Source organism: Poecilia mexicana, unplaced genomic scaffold (assembly GCF_051168715.1).
Source record: "Poecilia mexicana isolate PSO_F unplaced genomic scaffold, ASM5116871v1 scaffold_1, whole genome shotgun sequence".
Lineage (NCBI taxonomy): Eukaryota > Metazoa > Chordata > Actinopteri > Cyprinodontiformes > Poeciliidae > Poecilia > Poecilia mexicana.
Window position 1 is genome coordinate 22,921,287 of NW_028263370.1, and position 17,072 is coordinate 22,938,358.

Below are 17,072 nucleotides of genomic sequence, written 5' to 3' on the forward strand. Positions count from 1 at the left end.
TTGGTTTCAGTTGTTGCGTATCGCTAACTCTGTTGCTATTTATTGACAGTTAATGCTAGAATGCTAACCTGTATTCAAATTATATCTGCCATTGAAAGACTGAAACCCTCGAGCACCAATTTAATTTTGACATAATTTGCAAGTTATACAAAGTGCTGAGATATTTACTTACATCTGTATTTTGCTCTCCGAGTTATTTTGTTCCTGTATGTTTCTTGTTTTAGATAAAGTTATTGGGGGAAAAAATGATACATCGCGAGGGGAAGTACTTTCACTTCAAAATAAGAGCATAAATATAAACGTCTAACTACTTGAGTTCTTAATAGTCAATAACAAAAATTCAACACAGATGTTGAACATTATTGAACTGAAAGTTTACAAAATAAAGAAGTAAATTAGAATTTATCCGTAAAAACAGAGGAAGCTAACAGCGCTAAACATTTTCAAATAAAAAATTAGCTCTGCTATTAGCCATTAGCAAGTATTCTTTTTGTTCTGCTCATTTAGCTTTAGTATATAGTTATATGCTATAAGAACGCCAAACAATCCTTAAAATCAGAATGTTTTAAATTTGTAGCCAGAATTTCAGACGGTCTAATAAACTCAAAGTAAAATGTGTGTTTGGCTTAATTTCTTCCTGCAGGTTCTCTCACCACATGGTGCCTGGCCCCCCAGGCCCTCACGCAACAGGCATCCCTCATCCAGCCATCGTCAACCCGCAGGTCAAACAGGAGCCGCCACATGAAAGTGACATCATGCACATGTAAGTCCACTTCAGACGGCCGGGTTTCTTTGTCTATAGCAGCCGTATCAAACTCACTTTAATTTTGTTTAGGCCATTATAAATGTTCTCATAGGGCCTTTTGTGCTAAAGTGTATTGATAATTATTTACACTAAATAATCCTGAACATCCATTCACATTGATCGGATCCACCAAGATTTTGTGATTGTTTTTTATTTATTTTTTTCCCCCTTTTTTTTTACAATCAAAATCACAGATTTTGTGGTGCCAATTTATAGATATTTGCAAGGAATGTTGTAATTTTTATGCTACTGCAAGACGTTAAAAGTACCTTTTTGTTACTCGCAGTGTAGAAAACGGACTGCATCTTGATATCAAGTAAGGCTGAGGCAGTAGAAGAAATACTGCCACCTGCAGGAGGGAGTTAGCATCACTTAAGCCCAATGTGTTTGGGCATTTTTGCATAAAATTTGCAATAAACTCACAGTTATGCATTACTGTGGAAAAATACGTGAATTTCCGCTATGGTGGACTAGATTTGGCCCCTGGGCCTCGAGTTTGACACATGTGTTTTATGGTATTCCCATTGGTACCATGAGACTTGTCAGAGTGGGAGCAAAGCGCTGCATGCTCACTGGGGGGATTTCAGCATTTGGTTTTAAGTACTTTCCAATGTTCTGTGGACAAAGTTTGGTTGCCATTAATGATGAAGTAATCTCTTCGCATGAAGGGCTGCGAGTGTGCAACTGCACATGATTAAAGAGGCAGGGGCCCATGGCGTGGCAACGCTTCTCACGCTGCCCCGCCATTGGCCGGGAGAAACCAGTCGCCATCGTGGCACCGCAATTTCCTCCTTGTGCCGCTCCGCTCTTTTTCATTCTCTCATTTTCCAACCATTTTCTTTGATTTTCTTCACCTCGGTCCGCGACGTCTGCAGGAAGTCCCAGCACGAACAGAGAAAGGAGCAGGAGCCGAAAAGGCCGCACATCAAGAAGCCGCTAAACGCCTTCATGCTCTACATGAAAGAGATGCGTGCGAACGTGGTCGCTGAATGCACGCTGAAGGAGAGCGCCGCCATCAATCAGATCCTGGGACGAAGGGTACGTCACGCGTCCCACTCATTTTCCCTGCAGCTGATGTTTTTTTGTTCTTTACAGCTCAAATCGACTAAAGATCACAGTTTAGGACCCAGGAATTACAAAGACTTCCATCTGCATCACCGCAGCGTGCGACGAGATTTTGTAGTTTGCGATGATTGCCTGAGCCAATTACTGCAGATTCAGTCCTGTGTCAAATTGTGCGCCATAAAATCTGCCTTGATGATGGCTCAGTTGGAAATGTGAAAAATCTGGATCCGTGTTGAAAGCCCTAATGATCTAGCAGCTCGAATCACATGATAATTGCTCGCCGACGCAGTTTGAATAAAAAGTGATTGTAAATTAGGCTGCGACGCAGAATAGTGACATTTGTCGAGTATCAGTGACGTTCAGGTCAGATGAATGCGACCTGGACGTTAGGTCACATTTGAATCCGATACGTATCGGATACCCAGGTGGCCTGGGTCGCATTCGAAATTATTAATTCTTATCTGAATAGAAGCGTTTCTATTCATCTTAAATCGGCCATTTGGAAAATATTCAGATTAGTAACTCAAGACTTTGCCAATGTGAAAACCATCATGTGGTTGGTTCATGTATGATGATGCTCTGTGAATTAATGACTTCCTTTCCCCCAAAATATATTGTAAAGTGAGAGATCCAAGGCAGGTTGTTCTGATTTTCACAAATCAGGAAATTTCTAGTAGAAAAATCGACTTTTTGACTAGACTTGTCTATATCTGCAGTGAAAGTAGCAGTGAAATTTTTTTAAACAAGCAGAACTGTTATAAGAAAAACTTACTCATTTTAAGACTTGCCTCACATTATTGTTTATTTTTTTCTTTTTTCAAATCAGCAGCAACATTTGGATGATTAATGGATTCTTTTGACCAAACTCTGAAGATTCAGCTGTATGATATCAATTAACTGTTCTGTATTTGTCCCCCCTGTAATCTTTGTACTGAAACAGTGGCATGCTTTATCTCGGGAAGAGCAAGCTAAGTATTATGAGTTAGCCCGCAAGGAACGGCAGCTCCACATGCAGCTCTACCCCGGCTGGTCCGCTCGAGACAACTATGTAAGTATCAACAGAACAGACCGGCAGCGGTGCGCGTGCTTGCATTCATGTTGTTTCTATGTCTGTTGTGTGATTTAGTCTTTTAAAGGTGCACATTAATTCACAGGAGCCTTCTCCGTGTTAATGGGGCCCGTCTGTGGAGCCTTTGTTTCTGCATAATGTGTAATTCATAACACTGTTATGGTGCCATCCACACAGAGATGGATGTTAGGATCACGGTGATTATTATTGTCACTGAGAGTGAAAATTGCCTTGTAATGGTGATGCTGGTCTTTGATGTGCCGCATCGGCGTAGAGCTTCAGATATAAAAGCAGCTGTCAGAGCGAGCCGAGGAGGCCGGATTGTTCCTCCCAGAGTTCACCTCTGCTCCCCCCAGCTGCGCATTGTGTTTCTGAATGCGCGCAATCAGAAAGGTTTAGGATGTACAGGGGTTTTTAGAATATTCTCCTATTCAAAAGTACAGTAGCTGAGAGGAACAAATGTGCAGCAAAATGCCTGCAAACTCATGAATGATGCAAACTCCAAAACGCACAAATACAAAAATGGAAAAATGCTGCAACCAAACAGACAATGCTGCAAATAGCTCCACAAAAACACAGGTCCTCCAGACCACTAGGTGTTTTCTGTTGTATGTGTATTTCTGTTTTTTTTGGAGTTTGCATCATTCAAGTGCTTTGCAGAGCGTTTACACCTGTATGCTTTGCGTCTGCACCTGTTGGCAACAGTTCAGAAGTGTTGAGGAGTTTGTTGTATTCAGGCAGCCAAACCTTCTTGGTCAATAGCTCTCCAAGGTTTGAGAAGGTCTGTTAACAGCTTTCTGTGGACTTGCGCTGCTTTTTAAACATTTTGAGACAAGTGGAGCACATAAAAAGGAGCAGGGATGGGCACCAACAAATTAGCTTATTCTATAATCTGGTGTGGCGCCTCAAATGGCTTTTATATTTGAGCGCCATATTGTCCCTTTTAAATAAAGTGTATTATATTAACTAAATAGTTAGTTGCGCTAATCCTGAAGTTCTAATAACAATCATTAGTTCTGCTCATGGTAAAGTGCTAAATCAACATGGTATTTAATGGAAGCTAATGCTAAAGTGCTAACAGCTTAAATTCAGATTGTATATTCTTGAAATACTCCGACCCTCGAGCAACAATTTAACTGACCTGAACGTTATGCGCTGTTATTCCAGACGTGTGTAGTTTCATACAAAATGTTGAAATATATGCTGAATTAGCCGAGCCTTTTAAAGTTATCAACAAATGCTAAAGGAAAAGTTATCTATAAGTTTTGCGGTTTAGCGAAAATGAGTCTACCTTTAAAAATGGAGTGCTGAACACTGGAGTAAGAAGCTGCCCAAGTCCAAAGAAAACCTTTGAAAAAGACTTTCAGAAATCCTGGAGAACAATTGTTCAAGAAAACCTGACAGCTTGGAGCCAAACAGTAAAGAGTTTAAATGTGATTTCAAACTTTAGCACTTTAGGAGTGTGTATCCAAAGCTGTCCTCGTGTGTGTGTTTGTGTGTGTGAATGTGACGTGTGATATTTTTTCTGAGAGAGAGCACCAGCTTTTATTAAAAGTGTGGCTCCGGCACTCACCTTCACTCCACCACCGAAGTGCTTTGTGGTGTTTACCTGCCTCCCCTCGGACATCGACAGCGCCCCCTGCTTTGTGCCGCCGCCGCTCCGCTGCCGACCCGCTGCTCTGAGAGCGACCCAGCCGCAGCATCAGCTGCTGCTCTAGCTTTCCTAGGAGAAGTCGATCGTCTTTCTGTTAGTCACGTCAGTGAGATAAGAGCCTGACTCATTCTTTGCGTGAATCACCAGCTGTTGACTGGAAGCATGTCTTGCCTGGAAACCCCACACAGTTCAGGCGTGCTGCACCTCTCTCATCCCTCCTTTCACCCACACTCGCTCGGTCTGTCCTCCTCGCCGCCTGCCGCAGCGGCAGAAGGCAGATTAGCTCATGAATAAGTGGATTAGCAGACTTTGCAGCTGGAAACCAAAGTGCTTCTCATATTTGAGTAGAACGACTCTTCTCTGCTATCTATACCTTTAGTCCCCCTCTTTGGGGATTTAGCTGAAGCTATAAATCCTCACATGTCCTTACTGGAAGGAGAGTGCTGCTCTCTGCAGAGGATACTGCTCCAGTTTTAGAGAATATTTTAATTGCTCTTATTGTTTCTCATCTTCACGATGTCAGACGTAGACAGAGCAGTTTAACATGCACTGCAAAAACACACACCAGCTGCGTTGCCATTAACCATAAAATGGAGCAACTTGAAATAAATTTGTTCAATGGAAATGTTAAAAAAAACAAACACGTTTTTCAATTAAGTTTTTTCAGGCATATCAAAACACGCTTTTAGCATCACACGAGTCATGTGATCTACAACCAGATGTTAGTGCTGACAGAAACAACAAAGAAGACGACAGGAAGTAGTAGGAGGATGATGGTTTGTTTTGGGGTTTTCAGTCAAGGTGCAGCTCACATCATCACAGTTCATGAAAAGTTATGTATTATTCCAGCGTGATGATTCCATAGCTCATCTGTAAAATCGGCGCCTCCATCACCCCTAAAAGGCTGCATACGTAGCCACGCCCTGTGGGCGGGGCTTGTCACTGACTAAGACACCAATGTCTCCTCTGATTGGCTGATAGATGAGCGTTAGCGCCACGGCTCAATTATGAATACGTCTCATTACCTGTTTACAACAAGCTTATTCATGCATGATTTTAAACAGTAATTGCAAAAATGTGTTCTTTTGACATTAGCAGAATATTGACAAAGATTTGCGAACAGCTAGTTTTACCAAGTATTTTTAGTTTCTGGTGCAAATATTCGGCCGTCCAAACAGCGTTAGCTTTTCGCCTTGGAGCTACTTGCTAGCCTACAGACAATGCTCTCACAATGCTACAAAATATGTGAAGAGATATCGACTTTTAGACATTTTTTTTCTCTTTCATTCTCAATTTTATAATTATTGCATTTGTTTAACATAAATGCTGCCTCTGCTTTTAGCTGGTCATGAATTTTTGGGGTTTTCCACTGCGGTGTGGCTGCTGGACGGTTCCTGAATCAGCAGTTCGAGCTTCTTAAAGATCGTCTATCATCCAGAAAACTGCAATCGAAGCACTGCTATCAGAAAGACGAGCGCGACAAATAACATTTCAATAAGTTAATTTAACTTAAGTTTTATAAGTAACAGATTATATGATAAAAAAATCTATGCAATTGAAAATCTGGTTAAATTTTTTTTTTTACTTTCTGAGGCTCCACTTTGGAAAACACTTTTAGTAGAGTCGAAATAAGACCAAACTAACTTACAAGTAGCTTTTCAGCAAGTAAGATTTTTAATATTTATGGAAAAAGTTTTAGTTCCACTGGCAGATTATTTCACTTAAAACAATTTAACATGTTACAGGTGACATAATGAGCCAGTGGAACTAGAACTTTTTTTTAAATCAATATTAAGGAATTAAAACCAGCTCCTATATTTTGCTGAGGTTCTCTGTAATTTAGTTTGGTCTTATTTAAACAGATTTCTGCACTAAACTGGACCGATGATCCCGGGTAAGGTTTAGTGTTTTTGCAGCTTGTCTGGCTGTGCAGAGCAGACGACACTCGGTTGCTGGGTTCCTCTCAGGGTTGCGGGTTGCGGTGGAGTGCGGAGGCTGGGGTTTCGCTGCTCGGCTGCCCAGCAGGGGATGAGTGAACATGGCAGTCAGCAGCAGGATATCCGAGTGGTCTAGTGAGCGTGAGTGCTGGAGCCACACTTTATGCGTTCCTCTGTATATTTTTAGGGGAAGAAGAAGAAGCGGAAGAGGGAGAAGATGCAGGAAACGGCCACAGGTGAGTGCTGCTGCAGCTTCTGTGTGGTTTTTGCATTTAGGAGTTTGGGATTAATAATCTGCTACGGTGTTTTGCTGCATAATTATTTCCCATTAAAAACGGGACTAAATGCAAATGAAAGTAGAGCCAAACGTGATCCAAATTCATCACCCATCAGCGTTCTGACCCGACTTGTTTTTGTTTTTTTTGTACCCTGAGCATTCCCTAATCCATTCATTCTTTATCCTGCCATAGCCTCCACATATTACACCTACTTTGGGATTAGTCTGTCCTTTTCTTCGGAGTACTTACAGATTCTGGGCTTTGCACTATTTTTCTGCACCACAGTATGTCTCTGCTGACCTTGTTTATCTGCGCTTTTCAAGCCCTCCTCTTAGCTCTGCAGCTGTAATCCACTGAGAATTACACCTTAGGTTAAATGTCAGTATTTTCATGGTCTGTGTAAGTCCACTTGGACGGTTAGCGTCCAGTTACGTTAAGAAAAACAACAAACTGTTAAAAAAGATGCAATTTTCTGCAGGTACAGGCCAGAGAATGAAAACGGCGTACATCTGAGAATATGGTAAGACCACCTCTATGCCCTCCCTGTCTGGTTAATATTTGTCAAGTTTCCTTTTTAAACTGTTAAACACTGACTTGAGAGCTTGCGCTCGCAGACTAATCCTAAACAGGTCCACCATAACCTCACCATGGCCATTGTGTAGCGCTCTATGCTAACCCAAACGGTGTCGAATGCCTGCATGTGTGTGTTTTCTGTTCTGCTGTGTATAAAATGTCTGAACCTTACAGGTTTTGACCAGATTTGACTCTCAAGCATTTTTTTCTTGTTGTCTGTGAATGCAACATTGCAAAGCCCATAATTCATGCTAGCTTACTGAATTATCTCTGCAGAAAGGTACTGGACCAGGTACCAGCTTTACCTGTCCTAAGTTTCAAAACTTGGGGAAAAAATGTGAATGTTTTTGTACAGGTTTTGCTTAATTCTTGCTCTGTCAGTCTTGTTCTTCAGCAAATTGCCTTTTTTTGAGTCTGTAACAATTAATTTATTAATTTATTTGAATTATTTCAAAAATCAATTCATCACGATTAATAGGATTAATCGTTTCAGCCCTACATGGTATTTTTTAGGTACGGTGAGTTCACAGATCAGAAAAAGATTGAATTTCTGAGTTTCAGTGATCAGTTTCAGGGATGATCAATGGGAGAATTAGCAACCAAGTATTGATTCTGATCACAGTCTAGTTTAACTGAACCAGATCTTGGTCAAACCCAGACTGGCAGGTCAGAAAGCTGCACTCGGTGCGTCTCGTCCTGACAGGAGCTGGATTATGTTGTTTTGCTGCTGGTGGAGGCTTGGTGTCCATATGGGCTGCATATGTCGCCTTTGTAAAGCAGAACAGGTTGGATGAAGCAGGACCTTAATGAGATGCTTCGGCTTAATAAGATTTCATGGCTTCTGGGGTCTCTGGGCGTTTGAAAAGCTCTCATAACACAGGCAGCCATTTTTTTTAACACGCTAAAGTTGCGTGGAGCTTTAGATTCAGATGTTTCAGTTTGTATCAAAGGCAGCAGTATTTTTCCTCACTGGGAGGATCCCGTTATTCCGCTGCCAGAAAAATCCGGGCTGACGTGACAAGTCGGTCCAACGACTCAAAGGTTTTCCACTTGATCAATTCTTGACCCAACGGGGCTCTCTGAACCCAAAATTAGGCCGCTCTGCTTTTTCCTTTTGTCTCCCGTTTTTATATAAACAGCCGGTTTTCAAAGAGCCGTCAGCGCAAGCGCAAAAAAGCCACTTCATCTCTGATCCAATAATTAGCAGCGCCTAGCCGCGGCGGGATGGACACCCCGGCTGATTCTCAGTGACAGCCTTAAACTAATATGCATAATACCGGGGATACTGCCACAACTCCCCAAGCCCTCAATTTATACAGATCCCAGAGAGCTGGATTGAGGTTCGCCTGCTGTAGATGCCAAAAACATCTTTAAATGAACTCGTTTGTCTGTTTCTTTTCATCCGTCCCATCTGTCTCTCTCTCTGTTTGAATAGTCGAGGAGAAACGTTGTTGTTACTTTAATTGATTCTTCAATTAAGCTCCCGACATTTTCTTTCTTTATTACAGTCAAAGATTGAGACGAAAATGTGCAAGTTGAGTTTAGAGAAATGAAACACTTCCAGAGTGTTTTGTTTTGCTCCCATGCAGCCCGATCAATAGGCCTGTCTCAATAAGCAATAAATAAATTGATCGCCTGAAAAGTTAAAACAAACTCAGTTTAATGTTTTCCTCTCTTTCTACCAGAAACTGGACGACAGAAGTCTTCAGTCTGGCGTTGTGGTCTCAACTAGACCCTTGTTTTTTTCATAATTACTTTCATTTGTTGTTTTATTTATTTTGGATTTTAAAATGTTTTCGAATTCCAGTATTAAATATTCATTAGAATTTAAAGGTTATTGATCTTTGAGAATACATTCTGGGATTATTATGCCATTATCATTATATCACTTGAAAACAATATTATCATTTATCGAAACACTTTCTGGGACAATTGATCCTGCAGGCAAATTTGTTATCTTGACTACTCGTCAATAGTTAGAGTTTTTTAAAGGTTTTTCTTTGAACTTTAAATGTTTTTGTTCTTGAAGGTGGAGATTTTGTGCTATGCGAGCTTTAAAAGTGGTTTGTCTCTATATTACATAAATGAAAACTAAGAACTGTTTTCAATAAATAAACGCATCAACATGCAGCTTGATGCACTTTTGATTTGAATATAGCTCTGATAACCGCTACTGATTTGATTCATAATCTGGGATAATCTTCTAATTTCTCAATTTTTCTTGCATTAATAACCATAAATAGCCTGCAGCATATTCTTATTCTTTCTGTCAATGTGTCTCCATTTAAAAGTGTAGAAATTGCTGCTCATACTCTCCAGCTCCTAAACCCTCCGTGTCTTAACAACATTATGAACCTGATGTGGAACGTGTTGGAAATTGCCCAGGGCAGCATTAAATCGGGGGATACACAAGTAAATAACCTTTCTATTTGTGCCCCGAGTAAGTTTTCTATTGCTTATATGCATGCAGCAGTCAGTGGGGAGTTGGCACCTCATATGTAGAGTAGATGTTCCCCACTCAGAGAATAGACTGAGTGTGTTACCTACTTTCTTTATATATTTATAATTCCCAATTTAATCTAGAAATTCTCACTTTAATCTTAGAATCCTGACTCTTTTTTTAAACCAAAATGTGACTTTAATCTAACAATTCTTGTTTTAATCTCAGAATTCCCACTTTAATGCAGCTTGGTACCTGAAGGAGAATTAACTTTCTTGAGGAAGGAAGGATGTTAGATTTAAGTGATTTTTTTTATTAATTTCTTTTTATCCAGCTGATTAAAGTCAGAATCTGTATTTTTTTCAGTGGCTCTAATCCTCTTCCATATAAATCCCGTTTTAGGACTAGAAAAAGTGACTGCTGGGAAAGAACTCCTTGATTTTTTGGAATATCTTCATGTTTTCTGGTCTCTGCTGTGTTTTTTCTCTTTCAGACTGTTTTTTATGCCTCGACGTTTCATTTTCTCATGATGACCCGGTTTCTGTCACCTTGTTTTCTCTCGCTGGAATCCGTTCCTCCACGCTGTTAGCCTTTTGTCTGAGTCAGCCGCTGATTCACAGCCTCTGCGATAGTTATCTGCACGCCCTGCAGGCTTTCCCCCTCATTTCAGCTGCTGCTCACTTTATCACACTCACACACCTAACAAAGCCGGCTTTTTAGAGCACCAAGCACTGCAAAAACACAAAACCTTACCAGGTATTTTGGTCTAGTTTCTAGTGTAGATATCTTAAGACACTTGAAAAAAGACAAAACTAACTTACAAGTAACATTTCAGAAACATACAGGAGCTTATTTTAGGTAAATAATTCCTTAATACTGATTAAAAAAAGCTTTTGTTCCACCAGCAGATTATTTCACTTGTAACAAGACATTTTTCCCATGTTATAAGTGAAATAATCTTGTAATAACTTTTTAAATAAATAATAATGAATGTTTAACGTAAGCTCTGAAAAGTTGTTGAAAAGTTACTTGTAAGTTTGTTTTATCTTATTCCAAGTGTATTCAGGCATGTGTAATAGAAACTAGACCAAAAATACTTGGTCAGATTTTGTGTTGTTGCAGTGTGACTTTTCCAGCAGCCATTGTATAGCTCATACACCAGTAAACCTGCTGGGGTTGCTAGGTAACGGCGCATTGCCTGCTGATTTGTGACGTTTCATTCTGGAGGTTTTTGAAGCGGCTCATTTTCCAGACACCAAAAACCAGCTGGGTGATTCTTTTTTCTAAGTGCTTCGGTTGTTTTTAGTACCTTTTTATTAATATATCTTGGTGAAAAGTTACTTATAAGTTCTTTTGACATATTTCTAGTAAGTAAGAAACTAGACAAAAATACTTGGCAAAGTTTATTGTTTTTGCAGTGCGGAGCTGCAGGAGTTGTGATTCTTCATTTGTTTTCAGTTTCATCCAGGATGTTTAAAAAAAAAAAAAAAAAAAGACAGAAAAAATCTCTGCAATTAACGGCCAGTTTTCCTGCTCCGGAAAATATAATGAAAGTGTTGTTCTGGCTTCAGCGGCACCTCCCCTCCGCTCCGTCGTCTGATGTGAGCAGCCAGAAGTCAGCTGTCAAATGTCTTTGATGAGAAAAGAGGAAGACGGAGGCGAGCGTGTGTTCAGAGAAACTGGCCAAAAGGAAAACAGAAAATCTCAGAGTTCAGCCCCTCATCCTCTGGTCCCCCGTTGCCAAATTTTGTCCTGTTATTTGTTTCCTCTCATCGTTTTTCTCTCAGAACCTCATCCCAACACACACACACACACACACACTCTCCAGCTGCAATTAGGCGATTTTTGGCGTCTGCCGTTTGAATCTGACGCTGAGCCTCTGGGCCGCGGCGGCACAGCCCAGTGCCTCCACACCCTGCCTTATTAGTGACCCCACCTAATTGGGAAAGGATAAAAAACCACTTTTGCAGCAAATGCAAAACGAGAGGATGTTTTCTTTCCAAACTGGCTGGAATGTGGGATAGCTAGATGTAGGAGGTGGAAATTTGGACTCTAAACGGAGCAACACCTCGGCTAATGTTTCTGGAGGTAGGAAATGGAATCGGAAATGTCTCCCCCCCCCCCACCTCTTACAAAGCATGCTCTGTTGAGCAAAACGCTCCTCTTAGCACTCCGTTGGTGTAATTAAAGTGAGAGGATCTCTCACTCCACTGCGTCCCGGCCCCTTTTTGACGCTCCGAGGGGGGGAACCCGGCTGGTGGGGTTGTTTAGACTGGAGCGCAGTAGTTGTTTTGGTTGAGTCACAGACCCATTGTGCTGAGGCTGGGCCAGCTGCAGGAACTCTATGAAGGTCTGGCCGTGTTGCTTTTTGTCATGTCTTCTCCGCTTCCTCTCTTCCTCCCCAGTTTCCCCACTCTAACTCCAGGGCTGCTGCAGTCTTCTAAACTCAAGCTTATAGACAGACGGACTTCATTAATCCCTTTGGGATGTTCCCACACAGCGCTCTTAGAAATACATCAAATAGCTAAAAACATTCCTTTTTTTTTTTTTTGCATGTTTTTGTACTTTTATTTGGGCTTTTATGGGTTCTAAAATTAGTCCAAGCACTTAAAAAAATCACCCTGCTGATTTTTAGCATTAAGTTAATATTTTTTGGTGTCTGGAAAATGAGCCGTTTCAAAAACCTTCTGAATGTAAAGTCACAAATCAACAAGCACTGCCCGTCACCTAGCAACTAAAGAGTTCCGCCTGTCACCCAGCAACTACAGGAGTTCCGCCTGTCACCTAGCAACCGCAGGAGTTCTGCCTGTCACCTAGCAACCACAGGAGTTCTGCCAGTCACCTAGCAAATTTACTTTCTGAATGTCAAATTGCTCAGTTATATGGTTAATGGAAACACAGCTTCTGTCTTTTCCTCCTGTCAGCCTCATAACAGAAAAGTTGTTTCTGAATTGAATTGAATCGTAAATCTAAAAATCAACATAAAAATCAAATACACTGAAAGATTCGCATCTCTGACCTCTGTCACAATAACAAATTTTGCTGGACGATAAATTGTCCCAGAAGTTATTGCGATAAACAATAATATTGTTATTTTGAGATAATCTTTGAGTGATATAATGGTATTTGCATAATAATGCAAGAAGACATTCTCTAAGAATATTAAATGAAAATGTAATATTGCAACTGGACAAGACAGTTTGAATTAACAAAACAGAAATGACGACATAAATTATGAAGTCTCTGTAATCAACTTTGGGTAATAATGTATCTGAAGGGGTGTGCATAAGTCTGACATGTCATATGTTTGTGGTTGTCGTGATTATTCAGTAAATAATAATCATTTTAATACATTTAGTGCAACTTTCCTATAAAGTGTCATTATTTACCGAATGACAGAACAGCCCTAAACATTCATCCTTTAATGACAGGTGTTATGTCACGCTTATGCACATTCCTTCAGATAAAATGTTACCCAAAGTTTCCTGATAGTTGAGACCAAAGCTCCAGACTGAAGACTTTTTTCAGTTTGTGGTATTTAGAGAGAGAGAAGAGAAAACCGATAAATCATGGAAATTATTGAGCTTGTTTTAATTTATCGTTCAACCGCCTCTGTTGAAGCACGTTGAGTAGCCTCTGCTGAAAGGTGCTGTATAAACAACGTCGTGTTTTAAAGGAGGTTTGACTCCATGAGATCGTTATCAGAGGATGAAGCCTCTGTGTTTCTGTGATGTTTCGGGTTTGTTTGCTTTTGGGGAGGCGGAACCTGAGCCCGGCTCTTCTTTCACTCATTTTCTGCCTCATTTTCCCCGCTGAGGTTTTCCTGCCCTCTCCTCTGTCCCGGTGCTGGATGTGAGCAGCAGCCGCGTCCCTTTGAAGCGCCACCGCAGCAGAGGAGGCGGCCATTGTGCCGGCTCTTTGATCGCGCCCCCGCCTCCCTCCATCTCCTCTCAGACGGAGCTGTGCGGGGGCACGGGGCCAGACTTCAGCTGCTCGGGCCCCCAGCGACGTTCCCTCAGATGTGGGCGATGGCTCCCACTGACCCCCCTCGCCCCTCCTCGCTGCGCTGCGAGTCTCGCCCACGCATGCCTGAGGTTTGGGGTTTTTGGTGACTGTACCAGCCCCGTTCCCCCGCTGCTAACCACAATCAGACCTCACCCTCCTCTACCCTGCAGTGATCAGCTCTCCTTCCTCTTGTCTCTCCCTCTTCTGCACTTCATTTGGGAAAGCAGAGCTGTTGTTTTGTTTCTTTAATACCGTCAGGGGATTAGAAATGAAGCACGAAGTCCAACTGAAGTTTAGGAACATGTTTGTTGTGTTTTTGACATTTGGAGGGAAAGTTTCTCCGGACAAATGGAGGGAAGGAGGAGGAATATATTTCTAAGTGTGAAAGTTCTTGAGTGTCGAGATTTTGACACATTTTCCTAGATGCAAACTCTACAGTGTAAAAACACTTTAATTTATTGAAAAATTTCCTGGTTGCCTAATAATTAAGTATAAAGATGAAGCTTTGGATCAGTCCCACCAGTTTACCCTGTTACTTCACCACTCTGCTGACGTTAATTTGTCAAATTGTTGCTTGAAGGCTCTAGTCTTTCAAGCAGAGATATAATTTCAATTAAAATTAGCGCTTTAGCATTAGCTTCTGCTAAATACCATGTTGGTATAGCGCTTTGTTGTTAGCAGAACGAATGCTTATTGAGCATTAGTTCTACAACAAATAAATAACGTATCCAGAAAAACAAAACACTTACATGGACAAACTGCTAGGCTTGGTAATTAAGCAGCTAATGTTTTAGCATTAGCATCCGCTAAATACCTTGTTGGTTTAGCGTTACTGGAAGTAATATTATTGATTAGGAGTTTAGGGTTAATGCAGCTAACTTTTAAGTTAGCGGTTTTTGTTCTTCTACTGATGCAGCTGGGGGCGCTGCTGCCCCCTACAGGTCAGTTTTAAAACAAAAAGATTCTCCTCTTCAAAGGGCTAAACTTCAAAATGTAGCCACATTTTGAGCTTGATGTCAAATTGCTAAAACTAGAAACGGTAAAAATGGAAGGATGACTGGACAGATACATATGGATGGAGGGAATAAACCGATGGATCCAGAGAGGGAAGTTTGGATAAACGGACAGAAAGGTTGGCGGACGGACAGACAGATGGATGCACTTCCACACTTGGATGAAACTTGAATCAATTTTCATACGTTTCCAGACTTTAGGAACCTTGGAGCGAAAACAGCAGCAAAGTCCACAGACAACCTTTCAAAGATCTTCAAAAAGCCTGAAGAACTAATGATCAAGTGGTTTTTAGAGGATTACTTGAAAGTGAAATGTAAAGCAATGAGAGCCGGGCTGAAACTTGTGGAAAGCCCTCTCAGGCATGAAGTCTCCCCCGTTTCCCCCTTCCTCTCTCTGCTGCACCTTCTGCTCCTCGCACCTCTCCGCACTCGGCTTATTTTTAGAGTAATTTGTCGGCTGTGTTTTTCTTTTTAATGGCTCCAAACAGAAAAACCCCTTCGCTCTGGGTGGAGGAGGGGCGGGGGGCAGCTGTGGGTGCTTTGATTTGGCCGGCGAGGTGAAAGCAGCGATTGAGGCACGAGGCTGTGCCAGTTATCTTAACCTCCCACACTTCAAACGCCGGGGGAGACTCCTTCCTCCCCCGTCCCTCCATCCCTCCATCCCTCCATCCGCCCGTCGCGTAAAGGCAAAGGGGGGAGGATGGGGTGAAGCTTCGCTCGCCCTCAAACAGAGGAGCGTTTCATTTCCTGCAAAAAAAAAAGAAAAAAAAGCCGGATTCCAGCGAGCATTCTTCAGCTCTAATACAGACGGAGGAAGAGGAGGGAGGTGAGGAAGGGTCAAGTTGCTCCTGAATCCCAGCCTGCACTGTAAATTATTACGTTGTTTTTAACTGAAAAAGAGGAGGGAATATAAGTTTAGATTTTCAGTTTAGTGAGCTACTGTGTTGACTAATTGAATAAATTAAATGGATTTAACTTATAAGGTTTTGATTTAAAGAATTTGAGGGTCTTCAGACGTAAAAATGTTTTAAGGGTTGTGAGACAGTTGGGATTGGCCAGTGAGGTATCCCATAATGCATTGCAGCAACTAAACCATTGTTTTTTTGGCAGAAAAATGAGTTTTAATAATAATAACAGTAATAAAAACAGACACTAGAATATATTAATGCGAACAGTTTGACAATGCAGGGCAGTAGTTATGACAGTAATAATCTAAAAACAGCGGCTCTTTATGACTGCATACATGGAACTGAGATGCTTGTTCGTTTTCATAGCCTTACATGAAAACAGTGAGAAACTGCTGTCTGTTCCTGTTGAGCAGAATTAAATAAAACCAAATGGTTTCCTTTTTATATAAAGTTTCAAGTTTAAAAAATAAAGTAAATGTAATTCCAACATAGTCAGATTGAATAAATTAACTTAAGCTCACTGAAATTACACAAGTTAATGTCAATCAGATATTTTAATGAAATGTAAGTTTTTAAGTAAGGAGAATTAATTGGATTTTACAGTAGAGTTATGTGCACTACTATGTCATTACAACTTAAAATTATCAAATTAGTCGAGTTGTGTAAACTTAAGATGTGTAGCTTGAACATATTAACATTTTTAAGTTTTAACATTTAGGCTATGTGTGGATTTGCATAAATTTTAGAAGGTAAAGTCCAATTATTTTAGGTCTTTTGTAACAAATTAATTAGTTGCATGATAAATGAAAACAAGCTCAATGATTTCCATTGGAAAGATTTATTATTTTTCTCCTTCTACCAAAAACACACTGGTAAAAGTCTGGTGCTTTGGTTTGAACTCGCCTTTTCTTTAAGGTCAATTTTGTTTACAGAAACGTCATAATTCATTTTATTTGTTGTTTTGTTTATTTATTTTGGATATTTAACACAGTTCCAGTGTTTAAATGTTATTGATCTTTGAGAATATTATCGTTTATCACCATAACTTCTGGGATAATTTATCATCTGTTTTGGGCAACGCTTGCTGCGTTTTCCAGTGGACAGCCAACCAGCCCTGCTGCAACCACTGCCACTTTTTTTTAAATTCCTCTTTTCAAACGAAGTGGCTCGGAGCCTCAGGACTCTTCCCCAGGCAGGAAGGCCGGTGCTTTTCATGTCTGCCGTGGGGGAAGGAAAAACGCTCCCCAGGAAACTGGGTGCAGGGCCGGGCGCGGGCCTGCCTTCAGATCCTGGGATGAAAAGACGGTAAATAAAAGCGACAGGAG

At 41.0% G+C, this 17,072-nt stretch overlaps 1 protein-coding gene across 2 annotated transcripts in view; it reads left to right on the forward strand.

The window, feature by feature from the left end:
- Positions 1-17,072, forward strand: part of lef1 (lymphoid enhancer-binding factor 1) — a 64,596-nt gene that overhangs the window by 42,492 nt on the left and 5,032 nt on the right. Inside the window, exons 6-10 of one of the 2 annotated variants that reach the window (XM_015008650.2) lie at positions 644-763; positions 1,681-1,843; positions 2,811-2,918; positions 6,724-6,766; positions 7,287-7,328. In XM_015008650.2, coding sequence (XP_014864136.2) covers positions 644-763; positions 1,681-1,843; positions 2,811-2,918; positions 6,724-6,766; positions 7,287-7,321 — 469 coding nt within the window. In that variant the 3' untranslated portion in view covers positions 7,322-7,328. Of the gene's footprint in view, positions 1-643; positions 764-1,680; positions 1,844-2,810; positions 2,919-6,717; positions 6,767-7,286; positions 7,329-17,072 lie in introns of both variants that reach the window. The other variant, XM_015008649.2, reaches the window with a different exon arrangement.